The sequence below is a fragment of the Mustela nigripes genome, chromosome 1 (genome assembly GCF_022355385.1).
Source record: "Mustela nigripes isolate SB6536 chromosome 1, MUSNIG.SB6536, whole genome shotgun sequence".
Lineage (NCBI taxonomy): Eukaryota > Metazoa > Chordata > Mammalia > Carnivora > Mustelidae > Mustela > Mustela nigripes.
Genome location: NC_081557.1, coordinates 64,342,666 through 64,364,520, shown reverse-complemented (window position 1 = coordinate 64,364,520; position 21,855 = coordinate 64,342,666). Strand labels below are relative to the sequence as shown.

Below are 21,855 nucleotides of genomic sequence, written 5' to 3'. Positions count from 1 at the left end.
CCGGCGCCACCTCCAAACCCCGCCGCCAGCCCCCGGAGCCCGACCCACGTCCGCCCCGAGGCGGCCCGGGCTCCCGCCGCTCCCTCCGCCTCTTCCCATCGGCTCTGCGCCTGCGCGACCGGAAAATTCGCGAAGGTTCCTGAAGCGGAACCGGCCGTTTCCGGAAGCCGGCAGCCGCCCCAGCCGTCAGACCCGCGGTTGCGGCAGTGGGGTCGGACGCGCACCGTCTTGCTCTCGCCTGCGTTCGGCCCCGGCCTTGAACGGTGGGGAAAGGAAATGGCCCTGCTGTGCTACAACCGGGGCTGCGGCCAGCGCTTCGATCCCGAGAACAACTCCGACGGTAAGAGAAGCGCGCCGCCAGCCCTTCCTTCCTTCTCCCCCTCAGCCGGGGGGACGCCCTTGGGCCCAAGGGCGTCCCGGGTCAGCCCGCGAGCGGTCGTCGTCCTGCCCCGTCTCGGCCCCTCCGGGCCGCGCTCGCCCCCCGCCCCCTCCCGTAGCGCTCGGTGGAGGCGTCCGACCCGCTCCCCGCAGCCGCGCAGCCCCGCGGACCCATCGCCCGGCCCCTCGTGTTTCCCGGCCGTCCGCTGACTCGCCCACTCGCCTGGAACCTAAATACCTTTCTCCCTTCCCTGGCCCCCTCTGCCCCGTCTCCTTGGGGGAGCAGAAGTTACCCAGGCGCTGCGCGGCTCGCGTAGCGGCAGGTGCGCGCGTGTAGGTGAGTGAGACAGACGGCTGGGAGGGTTGGGCAGCGGGCCGACTGACTTCGGCGTTGAAGTCCGGCTCCTTGCCTTAGCGTAGAAGTTTATTTTCCTGTAAGTCTTGTTTTCTGCTGGTTCAGTCCACTCAGCTGTTACAAAGTTACTTTTTTTTAAGTGTCTTGCGTTAGGAAAATTACTCAGTATCTTTACGGTAAGTTTTGATGTAACTGGCGGGGTGGATGGTTCATTTGTTACCCTTGTCTCGGTAGCCTTATTTGTTGCGTAGTTTTTCTGTGATTTTCCCATTTTAATAACGTGCCATCTTTAGGATACAGTGATGGTTCCTACGTATACAGTTAAGGATGTAAAGTGAAAGTTAAGTGATGAGACTAGGTGAACAGTGAATTTTAATTTTGAATGGTGAATGGGATAAAGTGAGTTGATTTCTTGAATATTGTGGGAAATGGCCCCACTTTGTCAAATTCAGTTAGCAGTTATTGTGTTTTCTATATGCCAAGCATTAATCTATCACTTACTACATCATCTCGTTTAATCTTTGCAACATCCCTATGAAGTGCGTGTTAATGTATTTTAAGGGGAAGCGGGGTTCAACATGGTAGCACCATGGTTCCTGCATTGTGAAAGAAATGAAAATCTACACCTTTTTAAATCTTTTTCACCTCTGAGCTGTCCGAAGGACTTACTTGGTGCACAGGTGAATTGGTGACATTTAAAAAGATAAGGCTCGGGTCACTTGTGTGGCTCAGTGGGTTGCCTCTGCCTTCCTCCCAGCTTCCTGGGATCCAGCCCTCTGCTCAGCGGGGAGTCTGTTTCCCCCTCTCTCTCTCTGCCTGAAAGATCTTGAAAAATAAATAAATAAATAAGACTCTTGGCAGAATTCAGTTGATAAAATTGAATCCGGTCTTTCAGTCTTTGTACAATATTTGTGTTTTCATCATTGACATTTTTATGAAGTTATTCAAAGAGAAAATTGTGAGCTTTCAGTGGATGACAGAATGGAAGAATAAGAGGTTTTAAAGCCTTTGTGTTTTTTTGGTGGGGGGGTTTAATTTGACAGAGATCGCAACTAGGCAGAGAAGCAGACAGAGGGAGGGAGGAAGCAGGCTGTCTGCTGAGCAGAGAGCTGGATGGGGCTTGATCCAACCTGGACCCTGAGATCATGACCTGAGCTGAAGGCAGAGGCTTAACCCACTGAGCCACCCAGGCATCCCTAAAGCCTTTGCTTTTGGTAAGCTTTGCAAAAAGTAGATTGCCTTAGTGTCTGCCATATTTTACTTAAGGGAAAGACTGAGGCTTTGTCTTAGGACAGTAATGTCCCAAAGTAAAAATGTTTGTTATAGAATGTTCTGTACCATCCTGAAATTATGAGGGAGATACAGCCATTTTCTGGAAGTCAGCAGCAAGTGTGTGTGTGTGTGCACTCGTGCGCCTGTGTGTCTGTGAGAGAGAGTGTGTGTGTATTATGCCTAGGAAAGAGATGGGCGTTGGGGGAGTGGGAAAATGAGAGGAGTAGACATTCACGGGTTGTGTGATCAATACTAAATTCAGCAGGGAGCTCCAGTAAGGTTGTGGAAAGTTTCATTGCTTTGGCAAAATGGGGGATAGAGACTTAAGAGTAAGTTGTTTCAGTGGTACGTTAAGAAAATGGAGATAGAAAGTAGAAGGTAGGAGCCAAGAGTAGAGTGTGGACTTGGTTAGGAGAGTTCGTTTGGAGTGGGAAAGGTTTGACCTTTGGGCAAAAAGTATCCTTCTAAGGTATCCTTTTAAGCTTATACCTGGTTTTAGTTTTGAAACACAAGTGAAATTAATGTTTAAAGAAGACAAAGTTGGTATCTTCACATATTAAACAGTTATTCTGGGAAAAGCACCACTTCACAATTTAGTCCATATTATGTGGACTAAATTGTATATACATTATACACATATACATATATATGTATATTTTATATATATATGGGTGTGTGTATGTGTATATATGTGTGTGTGTGTGTGTGTGTGTGTATATATATATATACATATATATATATACACATACATACACTGAATCAGCTGCTAGGAGGCAGAGCCTGTATTTGAGCCAGGGTCAGACCCAGAATGAAAAGCCCTTGGCTCTTAACTGCTACAATGTTACCCATAAAATACAACTTTGAGCAAAACTGGTAAAACTGATAAAGGCTAGAGAGGAAAATAACCATCTGCTTGTTACTTATATTTGAAAGCAGTGATTGTCAAATTTTGTTGCTACTAGTTGTAGGGTTAAGACCTGATTCAGTCCTGCCGCCATTCTGCCCAAACTGATCATTATGATAATTATGCCTCTTACAGTTGTTAAGCATTATGTATTTTATGTATGCCTCTGATATATGATATTTAATATTTGAAAATGCTCTGTTTGTTCTCTTTTTAATTCTGTTCTCAACTTAATATCCCTCTGCATATTCATTTCTACTTTGAATCTCCTTTTTTCACTCTTAATTCCATTACTTCCCTCAATTAATAGTTTGTTCTTATTCCATGGGTTTAGTTACTGTGCAATGAAAATACCTGACACTTTCTCACTCTGTTAGCCTAACATAGTATCTATGTAATATCTGATTACTAAAGAAGCCATACTGTCTATTAATAAAGGAGTAGGAAGATTTCTGTAAGTACCAGGAATATTTTAAGCAACAGCAGGAATCAGTAGTTGTGGGTTATTAAAACCTAAACAGACAACAAAAGGTGGGGCAAAGTACCCATATAAGAAAATCATGCAGATGTGGAGCTGACCTGTTTTTTTCTAAGCTCGGAGTTGTATCCAGTCAGAAAATAATTGTTTATGACTATCTGATTTTTTACATGTAATATTTCATATTGCAAACTGTATTAAGCTTATTTGCATGAGTTAGTGAAAATTGATGGTGTTACGGGAAATGGTAGGGAGATACAGAATAACAATCAGTGGCAACCCTGAAAATAGACTGTAGAACTTAAACATCTATTGAATGAGTTTTGTATCTAGCTATTGATACCTGTCCACAATAGTTAAATTAGCAATTACATATTACATCAGTTTTTAAAATTTTGAGCATATCCTTCTAAAATTTCTTTTTAGAGCATCTCTTGGGCAATCTGTGGATCAGTGCACATAAGAATGCTCTAGTTTGATAGTATTTTTGTAAATAGAATTGGAAGGATTGGAAGGTGATGGTCAAAATCAGAGCTTGAAGTCTTGGTACTACAAATATTAAAGGAATAGAATACAATTTGTTACACTTGGACTATTCTGTATTTTTATCTACAGCTATCATACTCCTGAATTACATGTTTAGCTATTGCTATTGTAATGCAATACTATATTAAGTGCTGTGTGCCATGGATAAAACTCAGGCATTTGTGAATTTTTAAGGAAAAGCAGAATATTACCTGCATTTGGAAAAGGGATTAAATATTAACATCTGAAAAAAATAATGATTTTTTTTTTAAAAATTCATATAGCAAAGTGTATTTTTTTTCTCCTTTTTTTTTTTTTAACCAGATGCTTGCACATATCACCCAGGTGTTCCAGTCTTTCATGATGCCTTAAAGGTAAGAACTTGGTATATTTCATTCTATTCATATTTGTGTGTTATTAAATTTAGAGGTATAGGGCAACTGGGTGGCACACTTGGTTAAGCGAGTCCCTTCGGCTGAGGTTGTGATCCCTGAGTCCCGGGATCGAGTTTGCATCCGGCTCCCAGCTCCATGGGGAGTCTGCCCCTCTTGCTTTTGAGCTCTCTCTCTCTCTCAAGGAAAGAAAATCTTTAAAAAAAAAAAAATTAGAGGTGTAATACAAAATTTTTTTTCCTCAACTTGTGACTTTTTGCTTTCTTAATGACTGTATTGTAGTGCTTGAAGCAAATACTTCATTAAAGGCAAAGACAGTTGATGGTGATCTTAAGATCTTTCTCAGTTATAAAATTATGTTATTTCCATTCCAGCTCTCTGTACTCATGTCTTTTTAATCTTGAGGGGAAGTGAAATAAGTGTATTGAATTTTAATTTCTTAATCTGTGAGACAGCTACTGTGTAATAAGAACAGCTCTGGATTTTAGGAAAGATTGTTACAAACAGTGAAGGGTGCCAAACTGAGATACCACCTGTTTTCCACCTGCACTTCCTTGGTGTTTCAGAGAATTAGAGAAATAATAAAATGTTGTTTGAACAGGTTTTTCTTGGTGTGTTTATTGATCTTTTATGAGTTATGATAATATGGTAACATTTATCTCAGAAGAAAATGTTGTGGTGTGGCTGCCGTCATTTTATGTGTTGGTACTTTGGTTTTAAGAACATAAGCAGTCTTACATGTTTAAATATTGTTGGTGCGTTTTGAATGTCTAATTATCCTTCCAAGGAGTAGTTGGACCCTTTTGGCATTTAACCCATAGATAGCCAAGTGTTAATAAAGATGTATAAACAGATAACGAGTTTATGTTAGTCTGTTTAGTTCTAAGTGTGGGAAACAGAACAATCATTTGTTAGGGCAAGTTCAGAGCTGACTCTTACATTTTTTAGCTGCTTTACAGACTTTTGGGGGGATGGAAACTGGTTCTGGGAAATACTCCCCTTTGCAGAAGAGTGAGGGGAATCTTTCCTGAATTGTCATTTATTCTGTTTGTTTTTCTTACTGTATATTTTTCTTTTTCTTTCTTTTCCTATGCTATGTTACTGTCTCCTAGCCATAGATGTATTTCACCTTTGTCTTTAGCTTTCTATTTTCTCTTATTTAGTGCATGTGTTTCGTTCCTTAAACGGCATCACTGTGCCAGTAGCTTCTGTAGAACAGTTCATTTGCAACTGCAAACCAGTTCACTTGAAAGTGAATGAACTCTTATTCCAAAAATAGCCTGCATCTCAACTTTGCTGCTGCTAGTTATGATGTCACAAACTTTCTAGTCATTCAGTCCATTGCTCTTTATTTTATTTTATTTTATTTTATTTTGAGATTTTTTAATTTTACTTATTTGACAGAGAGAGAGCAGAGAGTAGGCAGAGAGGCAGACAGAGAGATGGGGGGAAGCAGGCTCCCCACCAAGCAAAGAGCCTGATGCAGGGCTCGATCCCAGGACCCTGAGAGCATGACCTGAGCCAAAGGCAGAGGCTTAACCCACGGAGCCACCCAGATGCCCCCATTGCTCTTTTTTTACTACCCAACTTTTAATCACCCTGTTGAATTAATCTTAAAGACTTCACTCAGAAGTATTTTTGTCTCTTTTCGAATCCTGCTGTTATTGTCTCTATAAATATCTCTTGAGGACCTGTTTTTTCTAATACTATTGGATTTCACCACAAATACATAGACGGACAAAATAGGTAAATCAGTGTAATGTTTTCTGTTTCCAGTTTATTGGCAGATAAGTTAAACATGGCATATACAAAAGAAAGAATATTTTAATATTCAAATTAGAAGTGGCATAGACAGAGAAGAGACAATTCTTCTTAAGAAATGACAACCTTATGCTCATTTAAATTTAGCTTTCATTTTTTAAAAAAGATTTTATTTATTATTTGTGAGAGAGAGTAAAAGGGATCTAGGGGAGGAATAGAGGAAGAAGCCAACTCACCACTGAGCAAGGAGTCTGATGTGTGGCTCGATCCTGGGATCATGGCCTGAGCCAAAGGCAGACACTTAACTAAGCCATGCAGGTGCCCTTTTCATTTTTTTCTTTTATACTGAGGACGGCCATAGGTTGCAGATTGGCATTTGGGAACAAATATTATGTATTATGTCTGTATCCCTATATACCCAGAATATCTGCTGTAATTATTTATTTATGATTAAGACAATAAAGCTTTTTCTCATACAGAATAACTTTTCTGATGACTATATTATCAATGCTAACTAAATACTATATTTTAAGGTTATAGTAGGTTTTCATCTATATCTCAATTCAGAGTAAAAAGAATTCAATTTCAAAATAAAGGAAAATTTAAATTACAGTATATTTAATATTTTCTTTAATTTTGTAAGAAAATAGTGTGAAAATAATCACTACCAAATTCTTCATATAGTACATTGAGAAAAACAGTGAGTCCCAGATGGAGAAGTGCAAATCCTAGCCTCTAGTCTAATTTGGAACATCCCAAGTCTTGAAACTGCCGCATTTTTGTTTTCTTATTCTTTATGATACATTGGAATTACAGATGACAGCCTAAAGCCATTTTTTGGTAAGCCACTTGATATTTTGTTTAGTAATCACACATAGCATTTCAGTTTCTATATTTTTATGCTTGTCACTAATAAGATCCTTTAACCTTCAAAGAGCTAACAATTCTTAGGTTCCTATGCTAATCAGCCTATGTTCTGAAAATGGAATGCTTATTGTTGGGGTATACCTACGGTGAGTTCTTTAGAAGCTGAATTATTATCACTAATGTCCCTAATTTTCTGGATTTTTAAAGTAAAACACTTCACTTACTCCCCATATCCTTTAAAATATATGATGCCTTTGGAGATTATAAAATGTTTCTCTTCTAAAAATCAAACACTAGTCTGGAAAAAGGAAGCGATTTTTATTTCTCTGTATTAAAGTACTTCCTTTTGTAATCAGTCACAGCACATATCACCTTTAACATTGGTTAATTAGCTTTTTTTTAATCAAAAACTAAAAATCATTTTACTTGATTCATTTATAACACTTCACAACTATGAAATCTATATATGTGCAAGTCACTGCCAGATTCCAGGACGTAGGAGCAAGTAGACTTTTAGTGGGTTATGTTCTATGCATATTCAGTTTTCAGGGTTGGTTTTTTTTTTCTGTTTCATAGGGTTGGTCTTGCTGTAAGAGAAGAACAACTGATTTTTCAGATTTTTTAAGCATTGCAGTAAGTATCAACTTTTTTTCCTAGAATAACTCCTGAGAAAGTATAAACAGTGGGAAGCTCCAGATTTGAGGAGTCTGATTTGGGACTTCTGTTGAGTAGTCTGTTAATTTGCACATATAGCCTTTTTTTTTTTTAAGTGGAGCTCACCTCCTTTGACAGCCTTTAAAATAAGGGATTTATCTATTTTAGAGATAAAAGCTTCATGATACTAATTAGCCACCTGACAGTATAGGTAGTCTTTAAAGTACATCGAGAAGGAAATGACATGTGCACGTTAAGGAGTTTTTATAGTGAGGGGCAATGGGTATTTATCAAATCTAAGATACCACCAAGATGTACCATTTATTCTGTATACCCTTAAGAAAAAAAAGAAAAAAAAACTGTTAAGGAAATGACTTGCCATTAAAATTAAAATTTCAGGGATGTTATAATGAATGTTTGACCCATCTGCCAGATTTGACAACTACTCTATATTACTTAATCCTTTCAAAAAATATCTTAAGTGCCAATCCATCTATTTTGAGGAAACTAAAAAGATTTCCCTTGCTCAAGGTCAAATAGCTGATAAGGAGAAGAATTAGGGCTCAAATAAAGGCCCTTTTGGGTTTATAGTTTGTAGAATTCTGTGTGAGATTTCCAGAACTCTACTGTAAAAAAAAGTTTTATGCTGTGTATATAGGAGAACCTGATAGTCAGGAAGTGTAATTTAATGGCTTCTTTTAGAATACATTAAGATGTAAGAACTTTTACAAATATTGCAAATTTAGAGTTTTGTTTTTGGTTTCTTAAAATAAGTCTGTGGAGAAAGCATACAATAGAATTTATTAATAAAGAAAACTAATTTTTCTATTATGGCACGGGAAACAGTTTCTAGGATAACTCTTCTCTTTCCTAACAGGGCTGTACAAAAGGCAGGCATAATAGTGAGAAGCCACCTGAGCCAGTCAAACCTGAAGTCAAGACTACTGAGAAGAAAGAACTTTCTGAATTGAAACCCAAATTTCAGGAGCACATCATTCAAGCCCCTAAACCAGTAGAAGCAATAAAAAGGCCAAGGTACACTTTGTATGGTTGTATGTTTTTCTCATGAGTGGATAATAGCATTTGTTCTTGGTATTTTATGATTTTGCATAGTACCATTTATGGTACTATGGTAGGTAGTGACTTGGTAGGTCACCAACTTGTTATCTTTTGGATTTTCCCTTAAGTATACCTTCCATTTTTCCCCCCCTTCAAGTTGAGAGCATGTACACAGTAGACTTCTCCTGTATGTTTGTTCAGTATATCATCGTAATATGTCAAAAGCAGAAGAGCCCACATCAGCCTTATGACTTGACATGTCTTTTTCACTGTTGCATAGTGAAATTCTAGAAAGCAATTGTCAGAGAATCCATTTGAGTTGAGAAAGAATTTTAGACATCTTCCTCTTTATTCCCCTGCTGTTTTATTGATAATCTTCTAGGATATTCCTGAGAAGGATATTTAGTTTCCTTTCAAATAATTCTAGTGAAGAAGAATTTACTTTCATTTTAAAGTAAACCATTTTATTGTTACTAAGTGTGTATATTTTTTTATTTATTTTATTTAGATGGCAGATCTGTTAGAGTACTTTTAAAATACCATTTGCTCTTTGTTCAGTAGAATTACACAGATTCTTCATACTTCCCTTCTGGTCAACTAAACTCTGTTTCACAGTCTCACACATGGTGTTGGCTGCCACTGTTAAACCAGGCCTCCTTCATTTTGCATTTGCAGTTGAGTATTGCTTTAGAACCAAAATATAAGACTTAGATGATTTTTGGCCTCAAATATGGCCTGAGTTGATTTTTTTTTTTTTTAAGATTTTATTTATTCATTAGAGAAAGAGAAAGAGCAGAAGCAGGGGGAGAAGGAGAGGGAGAAACAGGCTTCCTGGTGAGCAGGGGGGCCGATGCAGGACTCAATCCTAGGACCTGGAGATCATAAACTGAAGGCAGACGCTTAACCATCTGAACCACTCAGGGGCCTCCCCTCGAGTTGATATTTTTATTCCCATAATGGACCTAATGGTTTTCATGACTTTTACTTTATTGATCTTAAATAAATTTTACAGCATATTGAATAATACTGGACCAATACAAGAGGCCTGTGAGACTTTTTGATAATTTGTTCGTTTAACCAAACTACTTAAACTGATTTTTATTCCATCTCCACCTACTCACAATCATGAGCGACTTTATCAAGTGCTTTGCTGGCCAATTTGCCAGTTACCAAAAAAAAAAAAAAAAAAAAATTGAGGGAAAGACAACTTTGGCATGGCTCATTTGTAAGTATTACAGTGGTGTCTACTATAATTAGCAGTGTGAATTAATATTTTAAATAATAGACTATTTACTTAAGTGAGAGATACTAAGTATTTTTCTGTAAATTCATTTGGTAGTATTGTAGAGATTGTGGGAATATAGGTTTTTATGTACTGTGTTAATACTTCGTACATCAGTTGTTTTCATTAAGGATGTGGATTGAATAATTTGGGATTTCTATTTTTGTTGCATTTGTTGATATTCTTAATACTTACTGAATGGCTTTATATAAAGTGTACACATAATACTTTAACCATTATGAAGTGTTGGAGGGTGGTATTGATTTTTAACCCTATTGAAATTACTTTGTGGTATAATTCTATCTGAATGTATGGATGTATATAACCAGTGTCCACACAAAGTGAATTATCCCTTCTGGTAGGAATATAGATTCCCTTAGTACTTATTTGTTGCCTGTTAATTATATTCCCAAAAAATAAAATTTGTATTCTTAGCATTTTGCTTGGGTGTGGAATGAAAAGTACTTTATGGTTCCTTGTTGGCAAATGTGGATTCCTGTTCTTCACTTCCCATTAGACTTACTGATTAATAATTTTTAATAAATACTAATTAATAATTGCCATGTTGGCAATAGCATGATTATTTGAGCCTTAATATATTTGTTTATGTATTCATTTATGGGGGGGACAGAAGGAGAGAGAGAAAATCCCAAACAGGCTCCACACCTAGCGTGGAGCCTGACTCAGAACTTGCTCTCACAACCCTGAGATGTGACCTGATCTAAAAAATCAAGAGTCAGGCACTTGGCTGACTGAGCCACCCAGGTGCCTGAGTCATAGTATTATAATTTCAGAATTTTTCTGTTAAAACTTGAAAGTATAGTTACGTATAGCAATTATTTATAAAATACTATTTAATAGGAAAAACTTGATTCACAAAGCATTTGAGTTTTTATAGATTCTTAGTGTATTTTTAGTAAAAAAAAATATGTGTGTGTGTATACATATGTATATTTTGGTACGTCAATAGTAATAAAATTTAAAAATTCTCCAGCCCAGATGAACCAATGACAAACTTGGAATTAAAAATAGCTGCCTCGCTAAAACAAGCACTTGATAAACTTAAACTAACCTCGGGGAATGAAGAAAATAAGAAAGGTAAGATTTCATTTTGTGGGTTTTTCTGTACAATTAACCAATTATAAAAAAAGAGATAGCAGTATGGTTCAATGAATATAAATATAAAAAGGTAGCACATTATAGTAAAGAATTTATTTTTCTGAATACCAGTAACATCACAAAATCAATTGGTGGTTTATTCCATAATGTCTTTATTAAAATGAGAAACTGCTAATTAAACATTTTTATTCTGTGGTTCAGTAGTTTTTAACTGTTAAGTTTATTTGATAATTATAAATGTTTCATTGTGTGTGATATAAAATATATTCAATATATTCTGACCTACACTCAGTACCATGGAGGTAAGTAGTACCCATTTCATGATTTCTCTCTGATAGGTTAAGATTTTGGATATTGTATTACATTATAGAATAGAAATGTGTCATATATCATTTGGGGACATGGGCAAAACCTAATCACAGTAATTGATTTCTTATCAATTATTCTTATTCTAAAAGGTCATTTAGAAAACTTAATAATTCAAAATTGTTTTAAAATTTCAGTGTATTTTAGATTTAGTATTTTTCCAAATACTTGTTTTATGAAGAAGGTTATTTAAGAATGATACTAAAGTATTTTAATGTTTCTAATTTGATTTTCTTTTCTTTCTTTTAGAAGAGGACAGTGATGAAATTAAGATTGGGACCTCGTGTAAAAATGGAGGGTGTTCAAAGGTATATATTATAAAATTTGTGTTGTGTTATGGAAGTAAAATAATTTTTGAAGAAGAGGATGCAATTTACTGATTCAATTCAACAAACATTTGAGTGCCTATTACGTGTTGGTCAGTGTGCTGTGGTCTAGGACTGTGAACATGGATAAGAGACTTGGTCTTTGACAAATATATCTGACCGAATCATGGAATAAGTAATTCTAATTCAGTCAGCATTTACTGAATACTTACTGTGTGTCAGACACTTGGCGGGGGGCTGGAAATACAGTATCAAGTAAAGCAACAATTTCTGCTTTTGTGGAGCTGGTAGTCCAATTTAGGGAGAAGGATAACACATAGATAATTAAATATTAGGAATTCAGGTAGACAAAATGTAATAAATAAGGACAGTAAAACTGTTGAAGAAGGCTGTCAGGAAAGTCCTTTGGTAAGTGACACTAAATCAGAAATCTAATGAAGCAGTGAGTTATGTAAACCTCCAAATTGATAGGGGAGCAGTATGTGTAGAGCCTTTAAAGCTTGGCTTTTCATGAAATTATGGGAAAGGGGCTTGGTCAGGGGTGGAAAATATGAAAGGTAGGGGTAAGTTGGAGAACACAATTATGGCAGTCCTTATAGGGCACAGTGAAGAGTGTAGGGTGCTTTTTTTTATTTTTTGGATAATGGGAAGAATTCTCTTTATTTATTTTAAGATTTTATTTATTCATTTGAGAGAGAGACAGAGCACAGGTGAGGGGAAAAGCAGAAGGAGAAGGAGAAGTATACTCTCCACTGAGCTGGGGGCCTGATATGGGGTTTGATCCCTAGACCTGGAGATCATGACCTGAGCCAAAGGCAGATGCTTAACCATCTGCACCACCTAGGTGCCCTCACATTCCCTGTTCTAAGGCAGGGGTCTAAAAAGACCTCTTTGGCTGATAATCTGGCATACGTAATGGGCACTGGGAACTAGAGGAGGGGAAAACAGCTAGGTTGCAATTGTGAAAGACCAGGCAGTGTGGTTGGAAGCTTATTTTTTAGAAGGGGTTAAATGTGGGATATACTCAAACATTGCAGTGAGTTTCCCCTACCTCTCCATGTGAAATTGCATGCCCTCCAGTATCTCCGTTCTCAGCTATCCTTTTCTCCAGGACACTAATCACTTTCTAACACACTACTTCTTTTGCATATGTATTTTGTGATCTGACTTTCCCTTCCCTTCCTTCTCTCATGTAAGGTTTACAAGGACAGAATTTTGTTGTTGTTGTTCTTTGCTGTATCTTAAATGCCTCGAGTGGTGCCTGCCTGGCTCATGACAAATGACGCAGTATTAGCAGAACTTGCTAATGAACTTTAAGTGGATGGGACATGGGGCTCCAACAGCTGGGTGACTGATGACACCATTAACCAAGAAGGAGAAAACAGGTTTTGGGGAGCGGGTGTGTAATTTTCCCTCATGTTAAGTTTGAGATCACTTTGCTTATTTAGGGTTGGAAATGGAAATGTATTATGTAAGGTTGAAGTAGTAGATAGAAGAGAGTAACTAAATACTGGGGTAGAGGAGACAGTGCAGGTGGGATGGTAGGTAGTGCAGGAAGACCAGAGAGAAACGATCTCAGACAGATTTTGAAACATGAATGCCGATTCTGTAAATGGACAAAAAGAAAGGATATCTCAAGCAGAGGTGATAGCAGTATACAGCCAACAAGGAACTGTTTGTAATGTATAAAATTTGTTGGTGTGGAGATTAAAAGAGAAGTTGTTAGGACCAGATCTTTAAAGACTTTTATAGTGCTGAAAAGTTAGAACCTGCTGTAGGTTAGAGAGGCCCTTATTTGATCTTTTTCATTGAAATGTAATACTAAAAAGTATACGGATGTAAGTAAATTTATAGCTCAAGGGATTTTCACAAAGCGGAGCCCTCCTTACACCTTCTCCCATTTATTATTTTCTCCCAAATATAACCACATTTTTAATCAATGTTTTGCCTGTTTCTGAGCTTAAGGTGAATAGAATTGTAGACCAGGATTCTCTCTCACTCCTGTTTTCCTTGGCTTAATGAAATGTGTTACAGTTCTCTTTGTTGCATGTAGCCGTAGTTTGTTCATTTTCTTTGTCTTAAAATGTGCTGCTGTGTGAATGTTGCCCATCAACTTACCCTTTCTATTGTCCTTTAAATATTTTTGTTTAATGCTACTATGAACATTTTTGTGCCTGACTTTTGGGGACACATGGATACATTTCTATTAGTTATATGACTAGAAATGGAATTGCCAGATGATAGTGTGTCTGTGTCCAGCTTTAACAAATAGTTCCTCATAGTTTTCCAAGATGGTCGTCTTTACACATCAGCCAGCAGTATATGGGGCTGATTCCATTTGTTCTACACCTTGGTTAACACTTTGTAATATCAGTCTTCTATATTTTAGCCATTCTGTTAGTGCGTAGTGTTGCCATTGTGATTTTAGTTTGCATGCTCCTGATGATGAGGTTGGGTACCTTTCTGGGTGTTTATCGGTCAATTGGATGTCCTCTTTTGTAAAATGTCTGAAATCTTTTATGTATTTCTCTTTCTCTCAGTTGGCTTTTCTTTTTGGTTTTAGGAATTCTTGTTATTTTTAACCAGAGAGAGATACTGTATATTTTCACTATCTCAATAATGACTTTTGATAAAACAAAGGCTGTTTAATTTTAATGAAACCTAATTTGTCCATTCTGTTTGACGAGTGCTCTTCCTATTCTTTTTAAGAAGTTTGTCTACATGAAGGTCATGAGTATTTTCTCATATATAGAGGCAGTTTTAAAATGTACAAACCACCTGGAACTGGTAACTGTAAGGTGTGTGGTAGATGTAATTAAACGACTGTTAAAAGAGAGTGATACACGTTTTAATTAGAATACAGAAATGGAAGGCAAAGAAAAGAATTAGAATCTGTTAGTGCAGTCTCATTGTCTAAAATCTGCTAGGGATCATGAGGAAGGTTAGAAGATTAAACTGATACATATTTTCAAGCTAAATTGGCAGGATTTCATGATAGAAAACATGGACGGAGGGAGAAAGCAGTTTTGCTTTGGGAGACTGAATGGATATGGTGCCATCACATAAGTAGGAAGAAGAGTAGGAGTTGAGGGGGAAGTAGTGATAAGTTCAGAATCTAACATAGCTGATTTTTATGTGCTTATGGAATCTTTAGGAGATACAAGGCAGTACGTTGGATTTACCAAAAGTAAATATACAGAATTTTATTTTCTGTACTTGTAGGTGGTTGCTATAAATACCAGAATAAAAAATATACTGCTGGCTGCATCTGTGTTTTATTAACATTACTTTTTGTGAATTCATCTGTAGAGCCTTCACCTACAGCAGCACTGGGGCCCGGATCTTCCAGACAAACCCTGGATATATTTATAGGTCTGCAGCTCATTTTACCATTCCTAGGGATAAGAAACAACACTATAGAACTTCCAGAATTGCTTATTAATTCATAATGCCCACACAGAGTTTCCTGTACACATAAATCATGCTATAACTGTATTTCCATTGAGAATACCAGTCCCTTGATTTCAATACTGTTCTATAAATTTAAATACCTAAATACGTTGAATTGTGACCTCATACCTGAATGTGTGAAAACATCTTAATATATCCCATTGCCTGCTTTTCTATTTGCCTTTTTCACAGGGAACTAAAACTTAAGCATATCTAAAAAGGAATCATTTTCCATTCCTTATTGGAATGACTTGGGGTGAATTTAATGAATGTTTTAGGTAATTGTTATTTCTTGAGCATTTTCATAGTTCTTAGAGGTCACCAGTTCTACAAATGTTTGTGAAATAGGACAGTGAGATATGAAGCTAATTTTTTCCTCTTTTTTCTCTTTTAGACTTATCAGGGTCCACAGAGTTTAGAAGAAGTCTGTGTATATCATTCTGGAGTACCTATTTTTCATGAAGGGTAACTTATACATGACTAATTAAAACTTCATGGTAGAGGTTAGAAGAGTTAATGTGCCTATAAACATTATTTGCCATGCAGCATTATTAGTGTTTTACTTACATTGTTATATAATCTTTAGAAAAAACCTAGAGTGTGGGTTTTATCTTTCTATATATGAGAAAACTGAAACAGTTACTACAGTGAAATGGCCATTGTGATTCATACTGCATGTTTTTCCTTATTCTCTTATTTTTCAATGGAATACTCTATTTGGGCTGGATAGTTTTTAGTTGGAAGGACTGCTCTGTGCCTTGCTGGACATCTAGAATTTTTGAGTCTGACTAATATCTGTCATCAATATTGTGTCATCCAAGAAAATCCACACTTTTCCACAGCCCTCAGCTGAGCCCTCTTCCATGCGTGTTGTAGTTTATAGAAATGCAGTAGCATGTTAAAGTCTTCACTCTGTTAAAACCTTTGGTCATTATCACTTTTGGGGAACTTTATGAGGAAAGTGGAATGTGAGCAGTTAGTGAAAAGCAGATTTGGAATTTTGTGATGGTTTTAAGCATCTTTACTCAGGAGCTCCAGAACTACTACAATAAATGCCATTCTGGTTTTAAAATGATTAGTTTCCTGATAGTTTTAACTCTCTTTAGTAACTCAGACTCTCTGTAGAATACTGAAGTTGCACATACTTATTTACCTTTTAAAATCACAGTGTCATTGTGGTAGTTGTAAGATTTTATTTCTGAAGTTTTCCTGTGATAATTTAAAGGATGAAATACTGGAGCTGCTGTAGAAAAAAAACTTCTGATTTCAATACATTCTTAGCACAAGAGGGCTGTACAACAGGGAAGCACATGTGGACTAAAAAGGATGCTGTAAGTAGCATTTTCATAACATTGGGATATAGTTATCTGTCATTTCTTAAAGATTTAAGATTATTCTGTCTTCAGAAATAATGTCTCTCTTGCATAAAGGTTTGATGAGCCTAAAAATTAAAATTAATTTGAGTCAAATGTCTAGAGCACTGCCCTTTAATCCAAGTGGCCGTTATGTGTGATGATGCAGATATGCAGGTTTTTGTGAAATACTGAAGCCTCTGCCAGAATTGAAGCATGTGTTTCTGTAATTCCATAGGCTCTCCCCACGTTCTGTTGTTTTTTGTTTTTGTTTTTTTTTTTTAATCATTTTTCTTCTCCTTCCATGTTACTAATCACTTCGACTTTGGGTTCTCTTCTGGCCTCTTAAAACTTGACTCAGCCATTTACAATGCAAAATCGCTCCATCTAGCGGCCAAAGAGAAGGATGGCTGACTTTTTTCCAATTGTCTTGAATGCCTCTGCTTGCTAAAGGGTACTTTATTGAAACAAGAAAAACTTTAGTCCTTACTTCACTGGATAGCTTTTTAAAAAGACATAGGCTATGCAAATAAGTGTCCAGAATCCCATTAAATTTTAAGAAGGCAGCCAATTTATTGTCAGAAAGTGCACCTTAGCTCTTGCAACATATTTTATAATAAATTAGTTTTATGTGCTATATTGGCAGTAACAACCCCACTAACAATGAACCTTTTCACTATATGTGTCTTTTAACTTACAGAACAATTGTAAATTTCCAAATTGCTTTAGGGATTCATTCAATTCTGCATTTGAGTATTCTATATTTTCTGATTTTTAGTAACATGCTTTGGTATTATAAATATATACTCCAAGTTACAATAACTTGTCTACCCCAAAACTTGCAGGAATATTTTATTAGCAAAAAAACTTAGTAAAGTCTTTCTGTATTTTCTCCAAAGACCAAAATTTTGAAAGTTTTAAGCTTAAAAAAATAAATGTTTTTTATTATATGCAGAAATTTTCAGAGTCTAACCCTTGATGTAATAATGTTTTTGTTATATTTTAATGCATACACTTAATCAAGTATTAAGTGTCTGAGCTAGTAGCTAAGGACAAAAAAATGTAAGGGATCCAAACAATTTTAAATTCAGTTAGCATAATTATACCAAAATGTAAATACTGCTTTTTCAACAGTAGTGTCTCAATTATCATATGATCTCAGTGATATAAGGAATTTTCGAAACAAGACAGAGGATCATAGGGGAAGGAAAGGAAAAATGAAATACAACAAAACCAGAGAGGGAGACAAACCACAAAAGACTCTTAATCCCAGGAAACAAACTGAGGGCTGCTGGAGTGGAGGGTATGGGAAGGATGGGTGGCTGGGGGATGGACACTGGGGAGGGTATGTGCTATGGTGAGCGCTGTGAATTGTGTAAGACTGATGAATCACAGACTTGTACCCCTGAAGCAAATAATACATTATATGTTAACTAAAAAGAAAAGAACAGTAGTGCCTCACAGTTTCCTGCATTATGTAACTAAGTTGCTTTCGTAAATTTATGAAACTAATCACGATTTGTCTCTTTTTTCAAAATAGTCCTTGATAAAGCAATGTTCTACTAGTAGGTAATAGTTATTTCTGTAATAATAACCCAAAACATTTCTTCCACAAATTATCACTTTTTTCTTCATTTTATTATTAGGGGAAAATAAACTGTTCTATAACAGCAAATAGTAGATTGCTATAAGTAGTCAGTTCCAACTTGTAGAAACTGGAAATTTCAACATGTCGTCAACTTCCAACTTAAAATAAGTGGAAGATTTCAGTGCATGAGGTTAAGATGTTATCTGGATTATTCACTAAGCAAATGTCTTGGTTTTCATAGAATGTTTTTATGACTGTGCTTAGTGGATTTCAGAAATGTTAAAATAGGATAAAACTTAATAGGAGTTTTTAAGTTGCCTTTTTCAATGTATAGTGATGCTATGGCCCTAAAAGGAAAAAACACAAATGGAAGAATAAGCATGTTCTCCAACCATAAGATTATAAAGATTATTTGTATTGTGATGTATTTTACTGTTTAAACCTTTAAGAGATTGTTTGCCCTTAAAAACATTAAGGGCTCAGTTGCACATGGTAATTTTTTTTAATATAATTTGACTCAGATTCCTCTTTTTTAGAGGTTATATGGCACTTTGTAAATTCATAAGGGTTTTCTTCTTTTACAGGGGAAAAAAGTTGTTCCTTGTAGACATGACTGGCATCAGACTGGGGGTGAAGTCACCATTTCAGTGTATGCTAAAAATTCACTTCCAGAACTTAGCCAAGTAGAAGCAAATAGTACATTGGTAAGTACACTAAATATCTTTGAGAAAAAATTGTCTTCATACATGATTCTCTATATTAATGTATTAAAAAATACTCTGGGTCAATTTTAAGATTCTTTTAATCTTTTTCATTCGAAAAAGTAGTTTGAAATTACTGTCAAACTTTTGTAAATGAAAATTTCTATATATAATAGAATTATTTCTGAAGCATTCTGGAAATACTACAGTAGCTTAGAAGATTTTATTAAATAATATAGTACCTAGTTCTCAATATGAAACTTCAGTTAATTTTTCTTCTCTGTTAATGGTTTCCTCAAAAAAAAAAAATACACAATATTGGAAGTTTGTTAAAATAGCTTAAAGGATTTATATCAGTATCTTTTTTATTTATAATCATTGTTTAAATCTTATTCCTTCAACTTGGATTTGATCAGTTAACTTTCTGTATATTTTTCAGTTAAATGTGCACATTGTATTTGAAGGAGAGAAGGAATTTCATCAAAATGTGAAATTATGGGGTGTAAGTATCCAGAATTTTTTCTACTGCTTCAAAATAAACAGTTTCTACAGTAAGAAGACCATACTTTAGAAATCAATGATACAAAATAGATAATATAACTTACCATTAATTCTTACTAAAAACTTTAAATCTGGGTATAAAAATGGCCTTAGATGCTCAGAGTTGCAATTATTAGCATAGACAAGATGAGTATTTTTCTCTGGGACTTGAAAAACAACATCGAGGCTTACCATCATTCTCTGGTGTGTTGCAGGTGATTGATGTAACACGAAGTTATGTAACTATGACTGCAACAAAGATTGAGATCACCATGAGAAAAGCTGAACCTATGCAATGGGCAAGCCTTGAACTGCCTGCTACCAAAAAGCCGGAAAAACCAAAAGAAGATACAGCAGAATGAGTTGACAGGGATAGAAAGTTATTGCCTATTTCAGAATTCTTAGCTGTGTGGTAAAATGGTGGCTTGCTGCTGTCCTCTCTTGTTGCTGTGTTGTCATTGTTGTTGCTGTTATTGTTGAATCTGGCAGTTGAGGGTCAATGGTAGGTTCTTAAAAGCCAAAGTCAGTTTATCTTTCTGTGCCTCCCATCTTCTTTTTGAGTTACCTAAGTTTGATTATTCATTTCTCCTCACTCGACAGAACTGTAGTTGGGTCCTTTACTTGATAAGCTAGAAAGTAGCTCATAGTTACAGTATTTTTCCATATAATATTATGTTGAGCAGAGAAGTATAAAAGAACATTTGTTTTGTTCACATCTCTTTTCTGTTACCCCATAATTAGTAAAGCAAGATGGAATGTCGGATTTTTAATTAGTTTTTTCATGAGTTTGTGTTCCTATAATACTTGAAAATCTTTAAGGAGGAGATAAAGCTCTGCATTGTTTTATCCTTGGGAAGGTTACTTTTTCTAGGAGGAATAATTCTGAGGTAGTGTAGTAGCTAGTTAAAGGGGAATATATGCATTGAATAACAAATTGGAATTTGTTTACAACTAATTGAATTAAAACATTATATCAGTACCTGTATTACTTGCCAAGCGCTATGATTTAAATGTATAGAAAACATTATAAATAAGAGTAGAGGGGTATCAATTTGATTAGAATTTGCCATTTTATTAAGACTAAGCAATAATGGTACACATCTCTTTCCTGATTATTTTATAAGGTCTTTGTATGGTGTTACGACTAAATTGTATTGGATTTATAGCCTACACCCTTTTAAAATCTTTAGTTACTTGTAAAGAGAAATTATATATCTGGCCTCCGTGATGGGAACCTTTATGTATTGAACCGTAGACTTAAAGGCTTATGGAAATACATTAGGGTATCAGAAAACTAAATATTTAAGCTTTTCTTTATGAGAAATACCTATTACATGTTAAATAAAATAGCTGAATTCTTTTAGAGGTTTTTTTTTTTTTTTTAAGACTTTCATGAATAGCTTGACAATTCTAGGTGATACAATGTTGATTGTGTATATACTTCATTAACTACAGGTATCACAGGCTTAGATTGTTTATGCTAATTAAACCCATTAAAGATAGCTTACTTTTTGAGGCAATGCAGAGCTCACCAAGAAAGCTAAAATTAAGAAATGTTTGAAGGCCAGAACTTTGGCAAAACTTAAGAAATTTGGGTATGAATTATGCTAATGTAGATTAAAATGATTATTTCCCAAGCCCCTTGAGTGTTTTTCTTTTATTCTTACAAAGATAATTTGCATAATTACAGTTTTAGAAGTACAGGTTAAAGTACAGGTTAATAAAGAGTATGTCTCACTCAACTAGCCAATAACTACTAAAGGTAGTTACGTAATTATTAAAGGATTTAGCTCTGTTACAAATAAAGACATAAAAAACTTGGCAACTGGGCTTTCAGGATACATGGTATTTTAACAAAATAAATATTTTAACCATGGAAACATTTCAGAACAACTGGGCCAAAAGAGAATATTATAAGTTTTTAGTACTTGGGGCTGTATTTAAATTTTTAAAAATTATCTTTCATAATTTAAGGACTTGGGTTCATTTGGAGACATAAAATCTTATTTATTGTTTAGGGGAGAGGTTGATACTCGATTTGATTTGAGGTGGTGATTAATACACTTTTTTTAATGTTTTCTTCTTGAGACTTTTTTCCCCCTAAGCAATATCTTAAGGTGTTACATGCAGTTGAACTATTATTTAAAGCAAGTGGATTATTCACCTGAGAGTTAGTTACAAAGCACTGACTCTGTGTGTATTTTTGTGTATGTGTGGGAAAGTTGCAGCTTATGTATTCAGTTACATTAGTGGTTACATTAGTGACCAATCCTATTTCTTCTCTTACTCCTATGAACCTGATTTGTTGCCCAAATAAAAATATAAATATTTTTATCTTAGATTCATACATAAAGGGACAGTTATTGTTGAGTAGAATTTGTGTCACTTTATCTGTCAAGAAAATTAAAAATGTTAAGTGTATCGTTTCTCTAGAAATATGTTTGTCTTTCATAGCATTCAAAGTAATTACTATAGCAAAGCAGTGA

The 21,855-nt window shown here is 35.7% G+C and overlaps 1 protein-coding gene across 2 annotated transcripts; it reads left to right on the top strand.

The window, feature by feature from the left end:
• Positions 1–139: 139 nt before the first annotated feature.
• Positions 140–21,007, top strand: CHORDC1 (cysteine and histidine rich domain containing 1). Of its 2 annotated transcripts, XM_059412503.1 has the most exons (11): positions 140–340; positions 4,237–4,286; positions 7,509–7,565; positions 8,464–8,621; positions 10,922–11,025; positions 11,662–11,720; positions 15,583–15,653; positions 16,414–16,519; positions 18,713–18,832; positions 19,269–19,331; positions 19,585–21,007. In XM_059412503.1, exons 1-11 carry the CDS (start codon positions 277–279, stop codon positions 19,729–19,731), a joined length of 999 nt encoding a protein of 332 aa, XP_059268486.1. In that variant the 5' UTR covers positions 140–276; the 3' UTR covers positions 19,732–21,007. The 2 variants fall into 2 exon arrangements, with proteins under 2 accessions (XP_059268486.1, XP_059268493.1); XM_059412510.1 differs by lacking the exon at positions 7,509–7,565.
• Positions 21,008–21,855: the final 848 nt, after the last annotated feature.

What these genes read in the sequence shown, in the direction of transcription:
- CHORDC1 (XM_059412503.1), top strand. Translation starts at nt 277, where the DNA reads ATGGCCCTGCTGTGCTACAACCGGGGCTGCGGCCAGCGCTTCGATCCC. An exon ending in GAATGAAGAAAATAAGAAAG is followed by an intron (nt 11,026 to 11,661) that starts GTAAGATTTCAT and finishes TCTTTCTTTTAG; the next exon opens with AAGAGGACAGTGATGAAATT. An exon ending in TAGAAGCAAATAGTACATTG is followed by an intron (nt 18,833 to 19,268) that starts GTAAGTACACTA and finishes TATATTTTTCAG; the next exon opens with TTAAATGTGCACATTGTATT.